At 32.6% G+C, this 15850-nt stretch overlaps 1 protein-coding gene across 1 annotated transcript in view; it reads left to right on the plus strand.

The window, feature by feature from the left end:
* Positions 1-15850, plus strand: part of LOC129217601 (carboxylesterase-like) — a 57384-nt gene that overhangs the window by 13666 nt on the left and 27868 nt on the right. Inside the window, exons 2-3 of the mRNA XM_054851927.1 lie at positions 10653-10817; positions 12260-12476. Coding sequence (XP_054707902.1) covers positions 10717-10817; positions 12260-12476 — 318 coding nt within the window. The 5' untranslated portion in view covers positions 10653-10716. The remainder of the gene's footprint in view (positions 1-10652; positions 10818-12259; positions 12477-15850) is intronic.

Below are 15850 nucleotides of genomic sequence, written 5' to 3' on the forward strand. Positions count from 1 at the left end.
GCCAAATTGTTGGAGCACGTCTAGCTGAAACAAGTGTCACTGAAACATCAACGTTTTGGCGTTTCTAGAGTCACAGTATCTGAAGTCATAACAGTATACACGCAGCGCGGTAAGACAAGCTCGGCAAAGCAAAATAGTGGACTCAAAGAGAAGCTTAGTGAAAGAAACCGACGGTATCGAAGAGGATTGTAACGTCTGAAAAGCGAACAATGTCAGCAAAAATGACCAGAGAACTGAATCACCATCTGGATTCATTAGTGTGAGTGATTAGATTCAAAAGGCAACTTTATCAATAGAACATTTATGGCAGAGTAGCGATTCCCAACACACTTGTCACAGAGTATTTCCATTATTTTGATAACTAGCTGTATATGTTCTAGCGCCTTCCTATCTTTGAACGCGGTTTATTCGAAACTGGAATGTGTCCACTTACATCCCTTTGCTTCTAACTGCCACAATTATGTTCTTAATCTTCAGCACAGAATATCTAACAGTTTGTGACATATTCACGAAATATATTTGTTGCAAAGATTAAAATGTGTCGGAAAAATAAGACTTAATACTACACCTATATTTTTACATTCATAAGAGTCAAAATGAAGGTTAAATCTGTGTGGGCTAGTTTTGGAACATTTGTATGTTGGTAAAACTGTGAAGTAGTTCGTATAAAGTATGCTAAAGAACTCCGAAATAAAATTCACTTTTTTTTTTAAATTAGTGATGTTGATCTTTGTGTTCGTTTGCAATGTAGAAACAATAGCTTTTATGTGATAACAAATGATCAATGCTCTATAAACGTATCTTTGTTTTTAACTGCGAGATACTGATCCAAATGTTATGTTTTGGAAGAAACTAAAAAAAAAAAAAAACTATTTTCTGGATTTAATGCACATCTAATTAAAAATTGATAAAGTGTATTGAAGTAGGGGAACATGGGGCAAAGTGAAATAGCGGGGCAAAGTGAAATATTTTAGTATTTACTCTGCTTTTAGCTCCACCTATCAGGTATTATTTTAAATATGTAGTACCATATGCAGTCTCTTCCAGGTAAAAAATACCGCCGAAGATTAAAACATTTGGCAATATAGGCAAATAAAAAAAATTGGTACTCATTTTGTAATATTTTGTTGTAAGTGAAAAATTATTTTTGTTACTAAAAAATTATAAAGTTCTTGTTATTAAACATTTTAAATATTAATTGAGACCTCCTAATACTCAATGCAGTATTAATTTAGTTAATATTAAGCTTATTTGGATTTTAACTAAATTGCACTATTAATGAAGTACATGCGGGGCAAAGTGGATGGGGCAAAGTGAAATAGTTTGATTCAATTACTCACTCAATCATTTAATATAAATCACTTACGTTTTCATTTATTAATTAATTCATTTACATTCATTCATTTAGTAATTCACCTATTTATTCATTCATTCACATATATTTTCAAAATCATTCATTCTTTTACTGGCTCATTCATTTTTCTTCATATGTTAATGGATGCATTAATTTAATTAATCGTTTATTTTCATTATATTTTCTTTTATTCATTCAATCTTTTATTTACTGATTTTTTTCGATCAAAAATATGCTTTATGATCAAATAGGAAATATTTCATTAGAAAAATATTTTATTTTTCTCTTTGCCATAAAAAAAAAATGAAAATTTTCCACTTTTTTTTTGAAGATTCAAATTTATTGCCAAAAAAAAAAAAAAAAAACAGTGTTTCAACGCAAGTTTTATTATAAAATACAATGTTCTCTCTTTATGCACTGTTATTTTCAAAACAAATTTCTGATTTCTTCATTTTGAAAACACTCAGTCATCTTAATCGTTTCATTTTGCCCCACATTTCTTTACTATATAATTTTCACTATTTTAAATAAGTTACAATATCTTGTTTAACTGGTATGAATTAAGTAATCTTAGCTATGTTTTTTATTCAAATACATTTCTTTACAATATTATAGTCTTCATTTTGAGTTATTGTCCAATTTAAATTTTCATTACTTTTAGAAACATTTTATTCAATCTAACAATCATCCATCCTAAAATACACACGTATAAGAAGAATGTTGCTTTACATTCTTGGATTTTGAAACACTAGGAGATTTACTTGAAAAGCAATACGGTATTTTTTGCTTCAAAATTCTTTTGGGCATTTTTCTTTTCTTTTTTTGTTTCTTCCAATCCTATTTGGAAAATGTTGCCTGATTTTAATCTTAATATATTTTTTAAAAATATATATTGAGTTCGATAAAAATTCCTTTTCGTCGAAACGAAGAAATTGAGTTTTTCAACAAAAAAAAATGTTCTTTGGTTTTTTTACTGCATTGAAGAATGCAGTTCTTAATTTTAAAAATTATAAATTTCAAAAACCTTCTTCCTTTGTTGACTTTAACAGTCGAGCAAAGATCGGATCTACAGCACTGTAAGTATTTCTTTAATACTTTATTTGTAAATTAACTAGTTGTTTAATGTGGACGCTTTCATTTTTACTTCCTTTTACAAAAAAGCAAGTATTGTATTCGCGAAAAGATTTTCACTCAAAAATCGACCTTAATTCCCATTTTGCTCCCCCCCCAATGAATGTTTTGTTGTTGTTTTTTGACTCAACCACACGTGGATAAGTGCCTACGAACGTATGGACACGGGAAATATCCATTTTCACGATTCCCGAGTTAACTACAACGAGTTTTCTCCTGACGTCTGCATATACGTATGTATGTCGCATAACTCAGGAACAGTATGTGCTAGGAAGTTTAAATTTGGTACGTAGACTCCTAGTAGGTTCTAGTTGTGCACCTCCCTTTTTGGTTGCATTCAGATGTTCCAAAGAGGTCTTTTACACCTTATGTGGGGGGGGGGAATCATTGTTAAAACTTGGACGGTTTATCTTTACTTTTTTGTATATTTTTAAAAAATTTTCTTTGCTTATTACAAGACACTATTAGTATTAAATAGGTGTAAATGGATCACATATCAGCTCGTTTAATTATTTATAATGCCTGATGCAGAGAGAATATTGAAGTTCAGGGAACAGCTTTGGATGTTTCGAAGAATATGGACACTTTGTCAATTAAAAGCTATATACTATGACGTCTAATTATGCAATTCTATTTATTATATTCGAACAAAGGTATAATAGGGTATATATCTTGTTCGTTTATTTATTTTTTTTTACATTCCATAACACAAAAAAATAAATAAAGCTGTCACTATCATTTTATCTTTAAAATTCGTCAACAGTTTTTCTGTATTCGATTAAAAGTCGCTCTAAAACAATCATATTGGGTTATGGTCACTTGAGCCGACTAACAACGATAACGTAAATGATTTAGTGTTCATTACTTAAACGTTGAAGAAGTGCATAAAACTATCAACTGTTTTTTTTTTCTTTAATATATCGTACGAACAAAATCATAAAATAGCTTTCTGAAAAAAAAAAAGCATGCAATAGTATTTTATTTCAGATCACATTATGAAAATACAAAGCTGAATGAATGAAAAAAGCAAATAGGGTGAAGTATCAAGTGTTATGTAGTAAGTTACCGCCCTAAAGCCTGGGATTTTGCCTCCAGCTCATGTGATTCCTATTCCGGGCTGATGAGTGCTAAAAAGCACGAAACTGCAGTCCTCGGATGGAATAACTGAGCTGGCGGTGTATTTTAAAAATCAAGTGTTAGTTAAATTTAAAGTTCGAAAAATAATACACAATCTAATTACATACGAGGTACTTAAAAACAAAGCAAGCTTGACCTAGAAGAAAAATATTTTAACTTATAACAAAAATGTAAAACTCAAACTCTCTCCAACTAGTTATTTGAATTTGAGAAAAATGAGTTCACGTAGAAATGAGAAATACGGAAGAATTTTAAATAAATCGCTCTTCGAACAAAAGCGACATTTTCTTTCTAAATGACTATAAAAATGAATTGCTCTGTCCAATTTAGAATAAAAATTTCATTCTTAAAGATTGAAACAAATTCAGCACACCTGGGACCATTGTCTCAATCTTCAAACTGAAAGCACGAAACTGCACTCTTTGTAAGAAAAAGACTTGTTGAATGAAAAGCTATAACGTATTATATACTAACTTATAAACCATTCTTAGAAACACAGTATAAGACAACATCCCTTAGTGAGGCAGAAATAACTCTCATATTTGAAATGTGAATAACAAAGTAATAACAAAAACCTAGTTGAAAAATTAAGGGTTTTTAAGAATACCTGTTTACAGTTTTATGTTTTATAACCTTACTCAATTTGTTCTGCGAACTTATGACCATGAAGTTCAGCATTTCCGATGCCTTCGTAGTAAATTCAGGTAATATATATGCGATTTCTTGATTAATGGCAGCTTTCTAATCCTGTGACTGCCTTTCTTTACTTTAGTAGAATTTAGCTTTTAAAAGAAAACCTATAGCTTGTTAAGTAGTAGACCCTCGTTTTACGCGGGGGTCACGTTCCACGGAATAGCCGCGTAAATCGAAACCTAATACTAGTGTTAAAATAAGGGTTTGGTTCCATAGATAAACAAGATCTTTCATTCTAGTGATGACTAATTGTATAATAAGTTTAATGTGTACTTATATCGACTTTTATGCACAACATGCATAAAGAAAACATAAATTAATTTCGTATTCTGTTTATAAAGAGGAGCTGGGAATGATAGTCTTTTGGCAGTCATTAAGAATTTTTCTCTGTAGTTCTTTACAGGTCATTAACGCATCCATGATCACTTGTGTCATTTCCATGGTAGAATCTTCCTTCACTAACAAATCAGAAAGATTATTTCTATTGTCTAGGAAAAGGCTCACAATTTTCAATGTGAACGTTTTTGGCTGTGCGTCAACGACGTCCGTATCCTTGTTGGTTTTGGCTGCCTTTGTCACTTCTAAAAGTTCTTCTTCCAGTGAGTTCTGAACTGTGTGAGTTTAATAACTTTACTTCTGGAAGGAACTCTGGAACTCAATAGCATGAAATGTCCCCAGGAGCTCAAGTTCGGTTATTAGCACAGCAAAATGCAGTTGATTACGCGCAATCTGCAATCTTTCGGAGTTTCAATTTTGAAAGAGGGGAAAATTTCACCTGTTTGCATTGCCGCATCCGCGTAAAAACGAAACTCATCCGCGTAAAATAAAATCAAATCTTAAACCGTGTAAAATAAACCCGCGTAAAACGAGGGTCTACTGTATTAGAACATCCAGTTTACAATCATTTATGTTAGATGTTGTGGAAAACTAAGAGACGAAACGCAAGGTACATTAAATGTAAAGTATTTAAATGGCCAAGATTTTATAACTAACTTTCAGCTCACTGCTAAATAATAAAGCAAGAAATAAAAAAAAAAGAATTAGTTGTAACTACCATGAATGACGGATTGCGCGCTTCTTATAAACTAACCTTTTAAATATTAATTTTGTTAATTATTTATTTTTGTGTGCGATATAAATTTACGGAAAATGAGCTTCACTAAGCAAATTATTGATATGTAAAGAACACACGAAAGGTATGGAAATTTATATATTTAATAAAGCACACATCATCTAAGCCAGTGTTTCCAACATACTGCCCGTGGGCCACATCCGGTTCGCAAAGCTGATCGTTGTGGCTAGTTTTTCAGTTCAATTGCTACAAATCGAAAAGCGCGCTCAATGGTTACGTTACAAATTTGGAGCCAAATATTCAGAAATTAATTTCTTAAAAACAGATGCAATTAATAAGTAAAGCATCAAGAAATGATAGCAATTATTTGTTTTTAACTTTCTTTTATTTTTCCATATATTCCCATGTTTAGAAAATTTCAAAATAGTATAAAGTTTATGTGTTCTGATTCGCGAAAATAATATTTTGATATGAAGTGAAAAGGTTGTGCATCCCTGATCTCAAATAACGTCAACCCCTTCATTTGGCAGGTAACCCTTGGATGCCAGAGTTACTCGCGTTAGTTCAAGGATTAACAAAAGAAAAGAAAACTTTGTTTTCAATACACTTTATAAGTCGAAAAAATAAAATAAATTTTTAGTTTTACACTTTAACGCTTACTATTGCTTTATATGAAGATAACAGTTTTTTTGTGGTCAAGCATCCATCTTGACAATATTACTTATGATATAGTTTAGTCATGACAAATATATGTGCGACTGCTCATTGACTTTGTTTTGTTTTATTGTTAACTCATTTAGTATTTTTTAAGATTTTTTTTTCAACTTTAAATATAACTTAAACCATTTAAAAACTTGCTTTTATCGTAGAATGCTTTTTTTTCAACTAAACTCCTGCCGGTTATTTTGTTGCAAGATGCTTCACGATGTTAACGTTGCCATTGTTTTTCTGTGATTATGTTTAGTGTGTCAAAATAACAGTTATTTACTATTACTCTATTTTGCTTTAAGATGCTTCACGATGTTTACATTGATAATTTTTTTCTGTGATTATATTTAGTGTGTCAAAATAACACAGTTCATTTAATATTACTCTACTTTATTTTGCCGAACGATGCTTCATGATGTTGACGTTGCTATTGTTTTTCTGTGATTATATTTAGTGTGTCAGAATAACACAGTTCATTTACTATCCATGCCGACGATACGCATACAATTTAAAAAAAAAACTCCTTTGAATTAGAAAATTTATGATGCTTTGTATTTCGCGAGTAAAATTCACTCGCAGTTTCGTAATTGTGACAAAACTAGCGGATTTTTTGAACAATACAGCAGGGAACCGAAATCTTATCACTCAATAACCCGGTTAAATTCAGAAAGCTCGACCAAATTCTACCAAGACTAAGAATCCCCACGCAAAAAAGAAAAACCCTATTGCGTGCGTGTTTCCCGATATGATTTTCAAAAACTCGGCCACTTTGCCTAGTTTTCGCAACTCTAATGTAATACGAAACTTATGAATAAATTAATAAAACAAAATGGATTACAGATTCGTCTATTTAATAGCGGAAAAAATGGCAATAAATGTAACAAAATATTACACAACCATTTTTCTAATTTATTTTTTACGTAATTCCGTAACTAGGATTTTTATTTTGGCAAAACTCCGAATATGAACTATCGCATAATTGAATGTTTAATTAAAGCTAATACAGATATTTTCCTTCATTACCTGAATTGGTCCAATTAATATGAGTAAATATTTGCTCAACTTGAAAAGTTTGCATAGAAACTACATTAATTATGAAGATTAATATAGATTTGAATTATTTAAAAAGAAAAAAGGGTTATTATAGACAGTCAATTAAATGTGCAAGCATGCAAAGATATTTTATGAAAATTTAACTTTACATCGCCTTTTCAACTTGATGAAAAATGCTATACCTAAAGGTAATACAACGAAACGCAATTTAAACATTTTTAATTACCGATGATGTCCCTTGAGATATTGAAGCATACCAATTTGGTCTGAAATAAGTCAATGAAAAGAACGAATATTAAATTGCACACAACCTTATTTAAGAGAGACTATTTTGTAAATTAGTGCAAGCGCAAATCTGATGTCAATGAAATATTTCTCATTATTGGAATTTTTCGAAGATTTAAGCTTAAAAGAACTAAGAATGTTAACACGAGAAAAAAAAAAAAAACAAGAACCCGTAAACAGTTTATAAATATAATATTAAAAAGTTCTGTACGTTAAAACTATGAAAAGTTAACATTGAAGAAATGTACACATATATGAATGTGCGCATACGTATGCATGTCAGTATCAGATGAGGAGGAAATGTGGGTTAAATCCAGTTTCTTTTAGAAAAAAGTCTTTTTAGAAAGAGATTTTTAATAAAACTTTTTGTCAGGCGCGCACACGAGCAGTTGGACGAGACCGGGGGGAGGGGGGGGGGTAGAAAGTTCATGATGCAGACTACACCTGTGAAATTTTTAGGAGAAAGACGCTGTAATTTGAGGATTTTGATATCATCTCCTTCTTAGGAAGGATGTCTGTGTTCCGTGACATTTGAAGGGGTGTGTCATCACACCCCACTTGAGAAACATTCAACCTACCGTCTAGATTGTTCATATATTGCTTAATTTCTAAAGGAAGTAAACACTCCCCCCCCCCCCTCTATTAGCTAAATAGTTCAGTTAATAAGTTCGTTTTACCAGCTTCGTTCCATGGTCCCTATAAGAAAAGCTGTTTCTCTTTCCTGGCATTAAAATCACTACATTTTTTAAATCACTACATCTTCAAATTTATCTAAAATCAAAGGTTGCTGTGCAATCTAAACTTTTTTTTATCACGTGAGCCACGTGTTTTACAATAAACGCTCCAGTCAACTTCTACGCAACTGAACAGCAAAGCGTACGCAATTAAATACTGATAGGCTGATACACTTGAAATTATTGGTTCAACCCTCGACCCTTCCCCCCTCCTCCTCCTCATTTCTTCGGGATGTACTTTCCCTTCTTCGGAATGCAAATTCGTTCATGTAAACCTGTATTAATATGTCCGATATACCATATTTTAATGAAAGTGAACCGTTAGTAAGTTTTTTTCCTTCCTTTTTTGGTTCAAAACAGTACCTTGGAAAATTTACAGGGAAGTGCTGTAATATTCACAGCACTGATCACAAACAGCATCCTGCAAAATTAACAGATAGTTGATGTCAGTCATAGTAGATTCAGCAATTCTTGCTGTAAAATACAGATTGGTCTAAAAGTGAGCGTACCCCCCTCCCCCTTCTTCATTTTCAGCATGTCGTTAGTTATGGATGAATATTTGTTGTGCATAGTTACCTTGAAGACTTAAAAAGTCAAACATGGGTAGGACATCAATTGTGTTGGTACACGGGTAAATTTTGTGACATGTTTTCGCAGATGTTTTTTGGAGTGTTGGGGATTCGGAGATGTTTTGCCACAAAACATACAATAACATGGCAGATCTCACCTCATTTACGATATAATTGGTGTTTTGTTGAAGTTTGTGACTCTCAAAAATTGAAGGTACTTGTATATGCATTTACACATAACTATCATAATGTTGAAAATAATGAAGTGAGTACGCCGACTTTTGGAACATTCTATAGATGGATTTAGTTGTACAGTGCACAAAGCCTTTTTTACGATTTTTACTTCAAAAGAACGTTAAAGCAGGGCTTTTAAAATTATAAAAGCGCCAGCATATAAACTACAATATTGCAAACTGCTGAGAGTGTATTTTTAAAATAAATTCTTGCTGATAGAAAAGCTTATTTTTCACTAAAACGTCAAAAGAAGAGCAGAAAGCTGATATTCCGCTTCATCAATAAAACTACTCGAGTGCATTAAAGCAAGAATAAGGTCCGTCTTTTACGACCTTAAAAGATTTCACATTTCAAGAATAAAACCAATTCTTCCGGAGAAATATTATGTTTTACAAAGAACTTGTTATTTTTAGAGGTAGTAGGAGACATAAAAAATGAAAACCTGATTCTTTGAACTAGAACGAAACCTGCCTTAAAACATTGCTATAAAATAAACTACCGGAGCCAGATTGGAGCTTTCTCCTAGGTATTTAAAGAGAAGTAAAGGTGAGGGCAGAGCAGCTGGGACATAACCTGAGGACTTTGAAATCAAGAACACCAAGAGAAAATTGCATCTTGTGGGAAAGTCGAAATTGATTTTTTGGCAAATAAAATGGATCTACCGCAAAAAGTTTCTTTTTTTTTTTAAATAAAATTCGCTCATGTGAAAGCGGACAGATAGTTCTGTTTCGGTTATAAATGTTACGGTAAAAGTCAGAAATATGGTAAATGTCGACATTCGATGGGGAATATCAGCATTCACATACAAAAGATATCGGGGAAAGGCATTTTTCCAGCTAAACACCGGTGAAAGTCGACATTATACGATTTTGTTACTTCACGGTTGCATGCACACACATTAGTTGTTGTAAAATAAATATGGGTGGCTGCATTAATGCATTAAATCAGTTCTCGTTTACTAAAATGATTTGACACTGATTGCAGCATATTTTGTATCTTGTCACTTTTACTATATTTAAAGTCTTTTTTTTTTTTTGCAAATTGCCTACGCATTCACTAATATGCTTCCTTAAAATTAAAAAAAAATGAATTTTGACATCTTGAATTCAAATTATGTTTTTCGCAATCACGAGTGTGTGTTTTGTATATGTGCGCGTGTGTGTATCTGTGTGCGTGTGTGTGTGTGCGCGTGTGTGTGCATGTGTATGTGAGTATAGGTGTGTGTATGTGTTTTTCGCTATAGGAGCAGCATCGTGAGGCGACCGGCCGACGATGGTTCTACAGAGGGAAGCGGGGGGAAAATAATATCATAGGTGACATCAAAATTGTCAAGTGAGAGCAATAAGCAATCGTGATTGCTCAAAAAAAGGGCAAAATACAAAGCAGGTTACTAAGGTATTTTGTAGCTATTGCAGTGTGAAATTGATCTAAACCACGAAACATTTACATACTGAAACCAATGATCTCCACCACCCTTTCGTTTCACAGATGACATGGAATATCATTCAAAATTTATCCATTATCTGAAAAACCTTTGCTTATCCAATCTCTGCCTGTTCCAAAATACTAAACAGAAATTCTGCTTTTACCCCACTATACATGATTTGTTTGCGTTTTAAAGAATCTTTTTTCTACTACAAAAATAGAAAACAATAAAATAAAAACTTTTTTCTCCCTTTTAGGAAAGATGCTGCTTTTACGGAAATGTCGTAATAATGTATAGGAGTAATTAAGGTGAAGAACACAATGTCCCTCTTAAGTCACCGTCCGTACAGTCATTTAGATAATGATGACGACAGATTTTTATACAGAAGACACAGGAAAGTACACAGGAAGAAACTGCACAGGTACGTGCTTTGTTACATGCACATATATATTTTGTACATAATTAGTTTGTTTGTAAAACAAAAATATCGCAACAGAGTAGCACATTTGTACGATTATTAACTCGCGGACTACTCATTCATATATATTTACACCCTCTCAATATGGAAAAAAAAGTATTTTTTCAAAACTTCAAAATATATTAAGTGGCACTCTTACGGCAACAGTAGTGTATATTTTAATTATTAGTAAAGGGTCTAAACCGTTTACAATGATTAGGCGCTGAAATCGCTACAATTTTTTTCATCGATACTACAGTCAAATCGACCCATCAAAAGCAAAAAAAAAAAAAAAAACTTTGCTAAGCAATTTTTAAAGCAGCTAACGGCAAAAGTACAATTGTGCCTACCATTACTCCAGTATTCATGACTACACTGACCATTGGTTCCAGACAGGATGTGTCTCTGATTCGTGATTAGGTATAGATTACATGAAATGCCGTAGTTAGACATGTACCATAAAGATATCAGCAATTTCATTGACATTTTCATTAACGTTCCTCACTTTTTACCAAAAACAACGTAAAGTTGCTACACTCAATTCTCCCGTGAATGAAATGCGTTATCTTTAACATTGTTTTTTCGAACACACAAGAATATATATTAAACATCGTTAAACTAGCGAATGCATCAAAAGTCAAAGCTGAAAGGTTGCGCAAATGCATGTTTGAATCCCCTCTGTCATACATTTGCATTTGCTGATACTTCTGTAAATTGCACCTTATGCTACTTACTGTTAATTTTGAGGACGGCTAAATATCCTCCTTTTGAGTCAAGTCCCATTATTCCGAAATAGCATTTGTCCTGGCATTTGATCTCTTCTGGAAGCTCAGCGGTTGATTGATATCATTTAAGTAGAACGGTTTTTTGCAAAATCAGTCGTTATCTGCTAAAAAAACAATGTGCAAACAAATCACACGATTTGTTCTGTTATGAAGTAAGAAGAGAGAAAAATGCAAAAATTAAAAAAAAAAAAAAAAACAGTTAGAATTGACAGTTTTGCATCAGGAGTAAATCTGAAACCTCTTTAAACTTTTTTCATATACTTAATATAACTGCAATGAGGACAAAGCCATTTTAAAAATATCTCTTTAACAGAGACGTACGATTTCGACAGTAAGAACTAAAGTTTTTAGTTTAAGTTTGTTTCATATACTTTTGCATAAATTAGGTTGAGATATGTTCAGCAGGTCAGAATGCTTAACGCTAAAATGGTAAAAACCTAACCTGTCTGCTTTGTAATGCTGTGATTAAGATCTGCGTAGCCTTCACAATCCTTCCAAGTTAGGCGTACAGCAGCTATAGAGGAACAGGATATTAATTTTCTTAAGAATTAGCTTTGATAACTACTTATCAATTGTTGCAAATAGTTTTTTTAAACAATAACAAATGCTTTAATGTTTCAGATGTCTCCTGGGTACGGTAGTTGTTCTAAGCTTATTACTAGCAGCAGTGGTAGTGGCAGCCATCCAGATAGCTGTAGTCAATCCTCGAAGTCACACAAACGATGCATCACCAGTTATAAGGAGGGAGTCATCAGCTGCTTTCGAAGACGCGCTCGTGGTCAGAACGAACTGTGGAGAATATATTGGAACGATTGAAGATGGTGCATTCGTTTTTAAGGTACAGTAAAACCTGTAAAGTTGACCAACCTTATAAGTTAACCACTTTTTTCAGGTACCAATTTTGCCCTTATCATATAAATCAACCTCTGTAAGTTGACCACCTGTTTATGTTGACCACTAAAGCAGTGCACCAAAGGTGGTCAACTTACACAGGTTTCACTGTATGCGGGGTATTTAATTTCTTTTCTGTTATGTTGTATTGCTGATTCACAAGGATTCATTTGCAAAGCATCTTATTTCTTTGATTTGATGCAGAGTATGAAACAAATATAGTTTGACAAGTGTTGTTAAAAAAAATCATTTGTTAGTAAAATGAACATGAATTTATTAGTAAAACGAAACTACATTCTATCAATGTATACTGAATCACACAAAAATCGTAGTTATGTTTAAGACATAAGTTTATTTATGTTAGAAATAATCCAGTTATTGGCATACCCAAATACATTGGAGCATGTCTATGAAGTACAACATTGAGTGGCATAGTCTTGCCATCATGAGTGCTAAGAAACAAATTTTAAATTTTAACTTCTCTAAGGGCAACAAAAATTAGATACCTCAAAAATATCAACATCCTTACATCATTCTATTTACTTTGGTCACACATAGAACATTTTTCTGCTGCAATATATAAATGAAAATTCTTTTAGCTTGAATCTGTTAAGAAAATTTTAACTAATAAATTTAGGAATTTTGACTGATAACAGCTCCATGTGATTTCGGAAATTTTAAACTATAGAATACAGTACAAAGTGCGTCCCTAACGAAACGAAACTACTTTAAAGGTGCTCAGTGACGAAATTATAGTTTAGAAATTATCGCACATTGTGTGTACAATATCGGTTTGGGCGAATAAAAATTAGGTGAAAATTTAGCCGCCAGATGATGTTTTTCATAAAACACATTATTCACTGAAAATAAAACCTCGATCCATGTGTCTTTTACATTTGGAGGCATTTGAAACATATCGTAAATCGTGAGAATCTAGGCATTTACCTGATCTCTTAAATACAGCATATCACGACGCGTTTGTAGCATTTCGTGGAGCATACTACGGAGCATACTGCGGTCTACTGTAGAACGTGTTATTTTACGGTTCCAAAAGATAACGAAAATGACAGCCGTCATATTGAAAATGTTCTAATGAAAGATTTGTTTTGAAACTATCGTCAAACTACAGGAAATTAGAATTCAATAAAAACAGCTCCACTGGTGGGGAAAATTGAGAGATTTTTTTTTTCATTCGCTCAAACAAATTCCCATTCCTTCATTATGCTCTACACAAAACTTCGTTCATTTCTGAGCAACACTTTCGCCACTGAACGACTTTAAAGTAGGGTATTTAAATTACGGGCAATCTCTATTTTTTGGGCTTTAGATAACGTATTTGCTTGCAATTATATACGAGTAGATGGTACTCATATGATACATGCTTGTATTTCATAAATTCGACTTATAGTTAGTTTATTTTCCTGAAAATTTTAACGTTGGTCTGATTGCAGTTAAAGTATGGTAAAATCGAAAGTAAAAAAAATCCAGAAATATATAGTAATATACATTTTAAAAATTATACATAAATAATAAATCATTTAAAACTTAAATCACAACTTAGCGAGAGAAAAAAAATGGCACTATGGATACACAATTTGTTTTTGTTTTTTTTCAACCTCAAGTAGTCGTGTATGTATGGATGGATGAGTCTCACTATCATGCTTTAATTTTTTGAGTCCTAAATCATGCTTTACTTTAATGAGTCTTACTATCATAATTTGACAAACTAGTAAGGATGATACTAATGTATTATAACACTGTGTTACTAAGTAAGTAAAAGTATACGTGTTTTTGGTAAGGCATAGAAACTGAAAATAGGAACCATATAAAACCAATGACTTCACAGTCGTCGCAATTATCATGTTTTCTTATAATTTTCTGGAAATCGCAGTCACACACATTATATATATAATATGCGCACACCTTTTGATAAATCGTATCTGCACAAAGTATGCTACTTATATTTGACAACGCACAACCACAATCTGCCCTTTAAAAATATATCCGCTCGTGAGTAATACCCTTATGGAATGAAAAGTGGACTTTATTGGCGTATTTTCAATCCAATTTAAGATGAGATATTTAACTATGTATCGATTACTCCATTTTACGTCAATGGAGGATAATGAATTTATGACTGAGTTTCACAGAAGATGATTTAAATATCTTTGATTTAAGCACTTTCGCTACATTTTGTTTAAACGTAATAGCGCCATTTTAGATAAATCATTCGACTTGCCTCTGACTCGAATCGGAACTAAAGAAGAGATTTTTCTAATGATTGCTTCAATTCTTGATAACATATATATTGTAAAAACTATTTAAAATAAGAAGCCCATTACAGTGCTATTATTTATTTTATTTTATATTTTAAAAATCTCATAAGATTTCTCTTTTTCTCATATTAGTTGAAATAAACTCAGTACAAATAGCAGATACTGCTAGCAGGCCGAGGAATCCCCTTGTTGCCCGGCTCTTCCTGCCCCGCCCCCCCCCCCAAAAAAAAGGAAAAAGGAAAGAAAAGGGGGGAAATCAAAACGGCTTACTAGAAAATAATTAACTTTATTAAGTGCCGCAACAGTAAATACCAAAAGAGTAAACTTCACTTAACCTTTACATTTTCTCTTATTTGGAGTCCCCCCTCCCCTCTTTTCTTTCCTTTTTTTGCGGCAGTGTCGCCACCCCTCCCCCCCCCCCCCAAGGCCTGGCCTCTAATTTCTGACTATGTTAACCTGGCCTCTCGTCGAACCTGACTGCTAGTAAAACAATTGTGATGAACCTCTGAATCCACGAAAGTTTAAAGTATTCGTCAATTTGTATACTGGCTTCATGGTGATATTCAAACAAAAATCTATTTTATGCAATGTGCAGTCTTGAAGACGATATTGCTTTTTAAACTCAGAAAGTTAAACAAGTCACGTGGTTTAAAATGAAGTTTTAAAGTATAATATGCTTCGAGTTGTATTCCTGATTTATTCTAATATTTTTTCTCAAAAACAGTTCTGCATACACTAATTGCGTTTATGTTTATTTAATTAGTACTCCAAACTTTAATCACCGTCGAATTCCTAATTTGAAATTCCAAAATATTTCAGAAATTTCTAAAACTTGCATTCATGGTGCGTCAATTTCTTACTTCTCAGAGGCTCTTTGGGAGCTTACATGTCGAAAATCATTAACATTTTGAAATGGAACGGATTACTGTTACGTTCTGCCATCTTTAGAATGGAATAATTTTCCTTCATAGTTAATTAGGCTAGCTTATCAATCACTGCAGAAAATTTTGCTAGTTTTGAAAACGTTTGCATTGAATTAGATTAG

This window comes from Uloborus diversus, chromosome 2, assembly GCF_026930045.1.
Source record: "Uloborus diversus isolate 005 chromosome 2, Udiv.v.3.1, whole genome shotgun sequence".
NCBI lineage: Eukaryota > Metazoa > Arthropoda > Arachnida > Araneae > Uloboridae > Uloborus > Uloborus diversus.